This window comes from Acomys russatus, chromosome X (genome assembly GCF_903995435.1).
Source record: "Acomys russatus chromosome X, mAcoRus1.1, whole genome shotgun sequence".
Lineage (NCBI taxonomy): Eukaryota > Metazoa > Chordata > Mammalia > Rodentia > Muridae > Acomys > Acomys russatus.
The window spans coordinates 56,932,126-56,944,068 of NC_067169.1; the positions used below are offsets into that span (position 1 = coordinate 56,932,126).

An 11,943-nucleotide genomic window follows, 5' to 3' on the forward strand; every position below is an offset into this window, starting at 1 on the left:
AAGACTCCCGAAGCTCTAACTAATGTTTGGCATTGCATCTGTTTCCATCAGCTGCTAGATGAAGCCTCTCAGAAGAGACTTATGCTAGGTTCTTGTCTGCAAGCATAGCAGAGTATCATTAATAGTGCCAGGTGTTGGTTCACTCCCATAGGGTGGGTCTCAAGTTGGGCTGGTTATTGGTTGGCCTATGCCTTCAATCTCCACTCTGTCTTTATCCCCTGCACTACTTTGTAGGCAGGACAAATTTGAGGTTGGAGGTTTTGTGGATGGTTTGGTGTCTCATCCCTCCATTGGAAGTCCCACCTGGCTACAGGAGGTGGCCTCTTCAGACTCCATATCCCTTGCTGGTAGAAGTCTCAGCTAGGGTCACCCCCATTGACTTGAGGAAGCCTCCTCATCCCAGATATGCTTCACCACGAATTTCCATTCTATGTCCCAGCTGTCCCCCATCCCCATGCCTGAGTACCTCTCCCATCCCTCTCCCTATCTCTGTCCCACCTAGTTCCTTCCCTCCATCTTATTCACATGTCTATTTTGTTTTCCCTTCTAAGTGGGATTCAAGCATTCTCTCTCAAGCCCTCCTTGTTCCTTGGCATTTTTGAGTGTGTGGATTTTAGCCTGGTTACCCTGATTTGTTTGGTAAGGAAGAGTTGCCTTTTTACTTTGAGGATGAACTAGTATATTCAGAATGCAGATGGGTACTGAGGTTCATAACTGATTATTATCTTCAAAGCATAAATTTAAGTCGATCTGTGTCTACTGTGACAGATCTTTAACATGACGCATCAAGGAGACCAATCTTGGTCTCTGCCCTAATTCAGTATTTTTATTGCTGACTTAAATGAGGATGTTGACAATGAGATTAAATACATAGATGGTACAAATCTGGAGGGGGGCAGTAATATACTTAAAGGCATTAGTAGGATCTGTAAGATCAAAAAAGTCATTTTGTGTTTGATATGAACCTTTTGTGTGCTTGAATTATGTACATGGTAACAAAAGGTTGAATCTTGGGTTCTTTACTTATTGCTATTTTTATTCATTAATACTTTACTTCCAGAGGAGCTAGACAGTTGGATCATATAATCTCTTGGTAACAAAACCATCCCCCATCCCCACCCCCATGTGTGTGTGTGTGTGTGTGTGTGTGTGTGTGTGTGTGTGTGTGTGTGTGCATATTCTCTCTGTTAAGCTTACTTAGATGTAAGGTTATTTCATCAGGTAGTTTTCAAAATTAGAGAGTCATGCAGTTAGTTTATGTGAGAGTTAGTACGAGTTTTTACACGTTCGTAATTAGATTTCTGGCAGATATTTAAAATGATTTGGGGAAAATACTTGCAGTGCCAGATAATGACATTATCTATTTAGCAGCAAAACAAAGCGCCCAAATTTCTAACCATGAGAGTTTAGCTTATTATATGTAAGGGACTGTAATCCATAGAAAGCAAAAGTTCTTTTTTGGGGAGGACTCTCAACTTTGTGTGGAGGAATGATCAAGTATTTGTACACATTATTTTATGCTACATGGTGATGTTTGATAGGGCTAAATGAGAGGCACTGAAAATAAAACAGCAACCTTCTGAATGGAGGTTCATCTACTCATAAATATATGAGTTTGGAGGGTCCTTTTCAAAGATGTGAGAACTTGATATCAAGTACAGCCAAACTACTGAGGACTTCTGGTAAGCCTGTCAGTTTTAGAGAACCATAGGTTTGTTGTTTGTTTTTGTTTTGTTTGTTTGGGCTTTACTCTTTTTTTGTTAAGCCTTCCAATTCTTATGTAAGCATGCATAGAGAAATTAAGAAAGGAAAATTCGACCTATTTTCAGGCTTATCAGGCCTAATGCAAGGTTTAATATTAGAGAGGGTTTTTTTGTTTTGTTTTGTTTTTTTGTTTTTTGGTATGTGTTATACTGAGGATTGAACCTACATGCTAACAAGTGTGCTACCACTGAGCTATAGCCCTAGATTAATTCATTTCTTTTTTTTTTCAGCCTGTATCCTTTCAAATGAAATGGGAGCCCCCTACTGTTCTGCACCACCAGCTGCTCTGTTCTGCTAATCAAGGAATGAAATTGAGAATATGCTTTGGCTCTAGTGGAGGAAAAAAAGAGCAGGTGCCAGAACTCACATATTGAAATAGACTAGGGGTCTGTTTACTGGTCTAGCATTCTCCCGTGGCAGATCATCAAGGACAAACATGTCAGCTGTGAGCCACCAGCTGCCAATAGTTCCTTTCCCAGTTGTTTGGGGGATAATCCTAGTTAGGTATGGGTTTGCAGTGCCGCAGGTATTATAATGTCAGAGTAAGTCCCCACTACTTGCAAAACATTTTAAAACCATTTTTACTATGGCAAGCGTTGGATTGTCTGGAAAATGCTAATCATCCATAAAATAATGAGCAGTGTCTTTTAAGAAACTACAAAATATGTTTTAAATAAGGAAGAATTCTGTGAAGATCATGGATGTGGTGTTCTAAAATTGTGATGCAGTTTTAGTGTTTCAGATTTCTATGGTCTTTCTTACTTGTCACTTGAAAAAAAACGCCATCGGATTAAAATTTCTGAACCTTAGCAAAATTTCAGTGACATTTTCTGTTTGTATTCCTCCTACCTCTTTTCCCTCTTCTGTTCCCTCTCCTCCTCTTTTCTTTCTTTCTTTCCTCCTCCTCCTTTCTTCTTCTTCTTCTTCTTCTTCTTCTTCTTCTTCTTCTTCTTTTCTCTCTCTCTCTCTCTCTCTCTCTCTCTCTCTCTCTCTCTCTCTCTCTCTCTGTCTCTCTCTCTCTCTCTCACACACACACACAAATGAAGGGGAAAAATTTCATTTCTTAGCATAAGTCCATGGACTCACTGAGAAATAACAAATTTTAGGGTATTACTGTTAGGAGTGAACGGTGGGCCTGATTACTAACAATTACAGCCTTAAAACCCCAACATGCCCACGAAATTCAACTTTATTTCCCTTGCATATGTATGTTTCCTTACTTTTAGCCCACCTTCTTTCAAAAAAGGATTTGAACTACCAAGCTTTAACTTGTTCAAAACTTCAGGTGGTGTTCCAGTTGATGAAGATAGCACTCCTCACCTTTACAATGAAAAGTTGCTGCAAAACTAGAGTGCCAACTTTTCCACATTACACAAAAAAACACTAAGAGCAGTGATTCAGACATTTCTTGTGAAATCTGCTTTAGAAAATTCATTGGCACAGCTATTAGCTGAACAGTGTTCCCCTGGCTTACAGTGAAATGCAGCCCAGAGAACAAGAAATATAAACAAAGTTTGCTCTGCTTCTGTTTACCTCCACCAACCCCTTGGGCAGTGTACCTGGTCAGATTCTTCATCATCATGTAAGTATAACATATATTTCTGAATATGTCTAATTAGAAGTAGTAAGAATGCCTGTAACTAATCTCAACTAACACGTCTGTAAGACTGGATAGGAAGAAAAAATGTAGCCAAATTACCAGCAGATGTGAACGTGATTTTTTTTTTTTTGGCCTTCAACCATTGTACCCAGAGTACTCATTAAGTGCCTCTTATTGCTTGTTAGCAGATTTTCGTATGCATGTACATATGCATGTTGCTGCTTCTTCCCACTTGATTTTGAACTGATGGACTGCAGGGTACTACATTTGTATCAAATAGTTCTATGTTTGGTGTCGTAATAGTACAGCTCACAGGCTGTCTTGCTGTATTAGGAAATGAAACTGTAGAGCTAATCCTACCATCATCTCTGGCAGTAGTTTCTACTTTCAGTTCGACCAGTCTGATTTCATAATAGTAATAATAATAATAATAACAATTTGACCTTTATCAAAAAATTAAGTAAGCACTTTTTATTTTTGTGAGCACTCATAATTAAGCTTGGAATGTAAACAGAAGCCATTCATCAATTTTAATTCACATGATCAGATTTCAAGTGGCTCTTTTTTTTAATGCATTTACATTTCTAATTTAAAATTGTTAATGAAACATGACTGCTATAAAAATTATCACATTTAATGTGATGAATTTGAGCATATGCACACAGCCATGAAGCTATTCCCACATTCCCTGTGGCAAACACATCCAGATTGCTTTGGATAGAAATCATAGTGCATAGTTACACTTGTGTGTCGTTGGGAGTTGTTGGGTTTCACATCCTTCTAAGGTGATGTGACTTGACATTTGCACATACTCAGTCATGCAAGGGTCTTTGAAGTGGTATTTCCTGGCCCAGATAAGGAGATATAGTCATCTGCAGAATTCTAAACAGCAGTTTCCTGACTCAGTTTCCTGCTCTAGCCCTCTTTCTTTTAAGAATTATTCATGAAAGAATCCCCTTTCTCATCAACAAAGTCATAAACTGTGGTGACTATTCTGAGGTTAGCCCTGTTGACTATTGAATTTTTTGTGTGTGCGCTAGGGGAGAATCTTCTAGTTCAGTCCTTTTCTTTGTTTGTTTCCTTTCCTTTTCTTTTTCTTCTTGTCAAGATGATTGGAAAAAGGCATCTGGTCTTATTTTAAAAATAAGCAAGGGGCAAATGGAAAAGGACACACATATCAGACCTGACCTGAGCATGGTTGTCTTTTGTGACTCAACCCTTTTGAACAAATGACAAGTAAAAGATATTTTCCTTGTGAATTTATTTGCCTTCATGATTTTCTTTCCTCTTTTAGTATTTTACATTGTATTCAGTGCCTTTCTCTTTATTCCATTTGTAAACACCTTAAAACCCATGTTTTTTAATATGCCTGTGCCAGTCACCTAACACACTTTTTCCTTTCTTCCACTTTGAAAATTGCGATATAATTATATAATTTCTCCCTTCCCTTTCTTCCCTCCAAACCCTTCCATATGCACCTCATGGTTGTCTTTCAAATTTGTGGCCTTTAAAAAATAATCATTACATACATATATGTATACACATCTATATTTCTAAATACAACCTTCTCAGTCTGCCTAATGTTGCTTGTATGTGTGCTTTCAGGGCTGGCCATTTGGTATCGCATAACCAATTGGTGTGCTTTTCCCTGGGGAAGACTATTTTTCCACTCCCAGCATTCCTTAGTTGCCAGTAGTTCTTTGTAAAATTATCCCAAGGTTACTTTAATACTGAATATTTTAAAGACTGACTTTAAAGATGGAGGGAGAAGAAACACACCAAGGTTGACTTTTTGAAAAACTCTTTGAATATTGGCATGCTATCCTGTAGCTCCACAATAATGGAGACGATCCAAATGCAAGTTCCCATTGAATCTTAGAAAACAGGACAGAAAGAACAAAAGTTTGCAGGTCAGGCAAGCCTGTGTTAGAAGTCCACTCATTTCTTAGTTGTATGTGAGTTTAGTCAAGTTACTTAGCCTACTTTTTTATCACTAAAATTAGGATCACTTTTATAAGGCAGTGCAAACCATGAAAAGAAACCACCTGCTATTCTTTCATCCCAAGAACAAATCCCATGTTTTCATGATGTATGATTCTAAACATTACCAAGTTTGGTTTGGTACAGTTTTTGTTGAATAGTTTTCAGCTATGTCCATCAGGCATAATGGCTCACAATTCCCTTGTTTATCAGAGATAGTATTTGCAGGACTCCAACTTGCAAAGTGGTTGTTGAGCTTTGCTTAACATGGTGTTAGAAAGAAAACAGAGCACTCCATGAGCAAATAAGCAGTTCTGAACTGATGGTCCACGTTAAAAAAATTTGAATTATCTGACAGAAAAGTCTGGCTTCTATCTTTTGGAAAATCAAAAAGGTAAGATAATAGTGCTTAACGGTCCTGGTAGCCTGAAGCTAATTATTAACCTTCAGATAGGTTCTCCCTTAGATTGGCTTTCAGAACCTTTAGACATTTTAAATTGTGTCTCCCATGGGTATTTTCACTTAGTTGTGCTGTTCTGGGAACAACAAGGAGTTTTAAGCAGCATTTAAGATTTAATGTTCAATCTGCGTTCTGGAATTTTGAGACACTATCAAAAATAGAGATTCTTTATGTAGTTTTCTCTGAAGTGAAAATATTCCTCACTTTTGTATCAAGTTACATTTCAGTTTTATTTTTGCTTTGCTTTGCTACAAATCACTAAATAAGAGTTAATATTTACTATCTCTTCAATATTTATTAACACACAGAGAAAACACCATTTGAATTGTGCTGTGTGCTGGACAGTTTAATGTCAACTTGACACAAGCTAAAGTTATCTGAGAGGAGGGAACTTCAATTAAGAAAATGCCTCCATAAGATCTAGCTGTAGGCAAGCTTGTGGGTTCTTTAGCTTAATTATTGTTTGAAAGGGGAGAACCCAGCCCATTGTAGGTGGTGCCATCCCTGAACTGATGGTCCTGGATGCTACAAGAAAGCGGGCTGAGCAAGCCATGAGGAGCAAGCCAGTAAGCAGCACCATTCATAGCCTCTGCAATAGTTCCTGCCTCCAGGTTCCTGGCCCGTTTGAGTTTGAGTTTCCTTTGCTGATGACTGGTGATGTGGAAGAGTAAGATTGGCAGCACAAATAAATCCTTTCCTTCTCAAGTTACTTTGATCATGGTGTTTCATCACAGCAAAATAATAATCCTAACTAAGACAGGACTGTGGGGTATTGTTGTGACAGATGTGACCATCTATTTGGGGGAAGGATTTTAGAAGGACTTTGGAAGTTGAGGCTAGAAAAGCCATTGAGTATTCAAACCTTGGTGGGCTGTTTTATGGGATTTTTGAAGATAAGAATGTTCAAAGAAATGCAGATGACAGAGACCTGGCTTGTGAACTTTCAGAGGAAAGCTTGAGAATACCTTAATGATTCTATCAGGATCCTTTATTATTTTGAAATAAGAATCAGTGGATCTGGTTAGCTGGGGCTGAAGAATCATCTGTGGTTAACAAGATACCAGAACAACTAAAGTGAAACCTTTGCTTTACTGGGACAATTGATGCTAGTTGGCTGGAGCTGAGAAATTGTCAGTGATTAAGAAGAGACCAGTTTTCACACGAACTCTGGTGCCCCATATTTGATCACATCCCCTGGATGGGAAGACCTGGTGGCACTCAGAGGAAGGATAGCAGGTTACCAAGGAGAGACTTGATACCCTATGAGCATATACAGGGGGAGGAAGTCCCCCTCAGTCACAGACATAGGGGAGGGGAATAAGGGGAAAGTGGGAGGGAGGGAGGAATGGGAGGATACAAGGGATGGGATAACAACTGAGATGTAATATCAATAAATTAATAAAATATATTTAAAAAAAAGAAAAGACCAGCATCATTGAGGTGAAATCTTCTGGAAGGTGTTTCCTCAGAGTCAACAAACAGAAGCTGTGGTCCAGAAGTGGTGAAGGTTGTATATAGCATGTTGGCATCTGAACATAGACACATGTTATACTCACCCAGTTGGTACTGGGTTTTAGGACATGAAGCTTTCATGAGGAGCAGCTGAGACTTGGCACTGTGAGAGGGCACTGGTGAAGGTGCAGCTAGAGTAGAGGCCCCCGAATGAAGGGGTCATGGAGACATCTGAGGCTCAGCACTGTAAAGAGAGTCCAGGAGAGGGTATTGGTGAATGTGCAGCCCAGGTGCAGAAGACTCCAGCAGTTTGGAGATGCCAGTGCCATGTGACGACTGCCTAGAACAGCAGTTACTACAGATTGTCTTTGGCCTGAGCATAGGAGACAAGCTATTTGAATTGCAGAGGGCAGAGCCAGAGAAGGGATCCAAGGCCTTTGGAGCATCAAGGTAATCATGAGAGGAATCCTACATATTGGACATTGAGTCTTTTCTGAAGTTGGAGTTTGGTTTTCCTCTGATCTGATTGTGACTATGGCCTGGTTCTTCTGTCCTGAAATAAGAAAGTATTTAAAATTATTTTTGATTTTATAGGAGCCTACAGTTTAGAGACTTTTGATTTTAAAATACTTTTGATTTTTTTAAGAGACTGATTTTTTTAACTTTTATTTTTTTATTTATTTTGGTTGTGAGGCTAGCCTTTACATCTCTCCAGACCAAAAGACTGAAATTTTAAGTGTTTGAATTTGTATGACTTGGACTTTTTAAGTTTGTAAAATGTATATTGTGATGATTATATTACTGTGTGATCTTGGGGATGAACAACAAAGTTTGTGGCTTCACAGCAGTGGTTCTCAACCTTCTATATGCTGAGACTCTTTAATACAGTTTCTCATGTTGTGGTGACCTGAACCATAAAATTACTTTCGTTGCTACTTCATAACTGTAATTTTGTTACTGTTAGAATGTAATATAAATATCTGATATGCAAGATATCTGATATGTGATTCCCATGAAGACTCCTGGTATAGCAGGTTGAGAACCATTGCATTACAGGGATGTGTTTATGTGTCAAGTTGACAAGGGGTCCATTGTCCTGGGTAGTTTTATGTCAACTTGACACAAACTAAAGTCATCTTAGAGTAGGGAACCTCAATAAAGAAAATGTCTCCTTAAGATCTAGCTGTAGCAGAACGTTTTTGTAATTACTGATTGATGGGAGAGGACCCATCCCATTGTAGATGGTGCCATTCCCTGGGCTGGTGGTACTAGGTTCTATAAAAAAGCAGGCTGAGCAAGCCATGAGGAGCAAGCTAGTAAGCAGCACTCCCACATGGCCTCTGCATCAGCTCCTGCCTCCTGGTTCTTACCCTCTTGGAGTTCCTGTTATGACTTTCTTCAATGAACAGTGATTTGGAAGTATAAGGCGTATAAGTAATTTCTTCCTCCAGTTGCTTTGATAATGCTGTTTCATCACAGCAACGATAACCCTAACTACAAGATGCTGTCAATGTGTAATAATTTTCCTATGAGGAGGCTGACTGTGTATGTTGTTTTAATATCTGCCTTATGCAAAGTTCTTCATTAATGTCATGATGTTAGATATGACAGAGAACATAGAAGAGATTACAGATGAATAGAGAGAATGTTCTAGGCATGCTACTTTCAAATCAAAAGCTACCGATATGAAAAATTATTTGGGGGCTGTAGAAAAAGCAATTGTTAGCTTTAATTAGCATTTTTGTATAAAGGAGAACATTTAGGTATCACATTTTCTTCTGTTCTCTTAATTTTATCACCTAAAATTATAAGTGTAATATTTCCCTATCATGTCTAGTACCTTAATCAAGAAGAATCCCATTCTTTTCCTACTAGACATATAGCCTGAGATTTTTCCTCTGATTCTGATACATGAATATATCTGTGCAGGGAAATTTATTCTACTTATTTAGTTACTCTAAGTGATCAGAAGGAAAGATCAAACATTAGTAAAGACATCAGTTTATATGTAGAACGTTTTGAAACAGAGGAAAGACTCTTTTGTTTTGTTTTGTTTTGAGAAAAAAATCTCTTGAACAAGGCACTGGCTGTCCTGGAACTCACTTTGTAGACCAGACTGGCCCCAAACTCAGAGATCTGCCTGCCTCTCTGCCTCTTAAACCCTGGGATTAAAGGTGTGGGCCACCACACCTAGGCTGGAAAAAAAGATTTTTTTTCCTTTGCCATCAATTGCCACCAAAAGGAAGATGTCATTTTTTTTTAACATGGCTGTGTGACATGATGTGAAAGTGGGTCTAAACATGGGAAAGATTAATATTATTAAATTTCTTGCACAAAAATATAGTTTCAAGTGCTTTTAGTTGTTTTGCACACAATCTTATATTGTTTTTCTTCTCTGCCTTCTCTACTCCAGGAATCCTGCCCAACTTCACATTTTTAAAAAACGAGACCATATGAAAGCCCTCCGAAGGTACCTGGTATTCAAATACATCCAATATCTAGTCCTACCTTCTCCAAATATCATCATCACCCTACTGGGATTGCTTGCCAGTCTGTATGTCATGCTAATATTAACCTTTCCTTCTGTATCCAGAAAATCCACTGTGGTGTTTATTAGTGGCATAGCTCAGGCAGACATCTTAGTTGGCTGCAACATTTTTTCTGCCATTACAGCAGGTGTGATAAAGAGTGAACTGTCGTCAGCTCCTTTTCAATCAGCTTTGGGGCAGAACTTCCAAATTGCAAATGTACATGCCAGTTCCCTTTTACTCAGCTGTGTTAGCCTTGAGGCTTTTTTGATTACTTTTTTTCCAGTAGAGACACGCAACATAAGGAATGTTAGATGTGCAAAAGTCACTTCTAAGATCATCTGGGCTGCTGTAATTACTGAGTGTTCCCTTTATCAGCTTGAGTGGGTCAAAGGCCTTAACATCTCATATCTTGGCATTCATAGGCAAATTCAGCTATTGATGAATTTCTGTTATGAAGCCACAGCACTGCTGAAGTTACTTATTTACCCTATTGGAGTTCTTCTAAGAATCTTCAATGTATATCTTTTTTATAAAATATATTTCCGAGACCATTATAGTTAGTTTCTTAGGAATGTGAGATGTGGTGCCCAGCTGTTTGGTCAAACCCTCATGTTTATGGTGCTGAGAAGACATTTTATAGATGTGATTAACTTTTAATTTATTAACATTAAGAATAAGAGACTAATATCAGTAATGTAGATGAACCTCATCTAATCAGCTGAAGGCCTTGAGAACAAAAAGCAGGGTTTCTGGGAAAGGGATACTGCCTGAAGACTTGTAACGCGAGTTCCAAGCTGCTGTCTGCACTGCGTATTTCAGCATCAAGACTACAGCACCTGTGTTCCTGATGGTCCAGCATGGTGGCACCACCCACAGAGTTTGAACTCTCTAGCTCTGAAAAATCATGTGAGACAGTTAAAAGAAAGAGAAAATACAACCTGCTCAGTCTGTATAATACTACTTGTATGTATGTTTCAGGGCTGTTAACTTAGTATTGGATAACCAATTGGTGTGCTCCTCCCTGGGGGAGACTATTTCTTCTGCTCTCAGCATTGCTTAGTTACCTGTAGTTCTTTGTCGGGGGTTGGTCATCCCATGAGATTTCCTTCATCCATGTTAGCATGCCTATTGCTGTCATCATTATTTAGGTGTGTTTAGACAGCCATGTTGGGGAAACTTCATAGATGCAGTGTCTAGCAATCCTTGGAGATCCAATATTACAGAAAACTTTCTATCCTCTCTTCTGCAATTGAAATTGAAAAAAGAGGGATATGGTAAAGCTTGAAGGGAGGAAAGAGGATAAATACTGTAATCATATAACTTCAAAGTAAAAAATAGAGAATGTCATACTTCAATATAAAAAAATAAAGAGAGAATGTTATATGCTGTATGTTCTCTTTACTTTTATTTTTAATTTTGGAGAGCCTTGACCAATGTTGATTTTTGCTACTGGGAATCTTTCCAGAGAAATAATCTTTCCTGTTCTCTCAATTAGTTTTGGGATTTCTGAAATTTCTTCTCTAATGCAACTAGGTTTAAGAGGTCTCTGTGTCTAGTAGTAAAAAAGGCTCTGATAGCATGATGTGGCAAGAGGTATAATACATCACTGTTGACTATACTCACTAAAATTTCCTGGTGAAGACACACACAAACACACACACACACACACACACACACACACACACACACACACACACACACACACACACACCTAGCTTTGAACTCACTATGTAATTGAGACTGGTATTTGATTCCGGATCTTTCTGTACCGAAATGATAGGCATGCTCTGTCACATGTGGCTGGGTGCCCTAGAACATCCTTATAAAACTTAGTGAGATTGCAGAGATTGAACAATTGCTCCAAATTTTGACAAGTGGAAAAAGAAAGGAATGAATTCAAGGCTTTTAATTCTTAGTCAAGGAATCTTCCCTGGAAAACTCTGAATTAGCCAAGGTGAAATGATGAAAAACTAAATATAAATGCTGTCCTTTGAGTAAATGACAATTTAACTAGAACTCCTAATCTCTCAGGATGTCTGCTGTTAAGTGAAGATATAACCAGGAAGGAAGGGGCTATTCAAAATTGACAGGAGGATAAATGGCCACATGCTAATGAACCTGAGGACAGTGAACTCCTAAGGTTAGCCAAATTTCTT

The 11,943-nt window shown here is 38.5% G+C and overlaps 1 protein-coding gene across 1 annotated transcript; it reads left to right on the forward strand.

Annotated features, from left to right (window-relative positions):
* Positions 1 to 3,079: 3,079 nt before the first annotated feature.
* On the forward strand, positions 3,080 to 11,014 carry LOC127184977 (uncharacterized). Its single transcript, XM_051141467.1, has 2 exons — positions 3,080 to 3,346; positions 9,670 to 11,014. Coding segments are annotated over exons 1-2 (681 nt in total). The 5' UTR covers positions 3,080 to 3,344; the 3' UTR covers positions 10,349 to 11,014.
* The last annotated feature ends 929 nt before the right edge of the window (positions 11,015 to 11,943 follow it).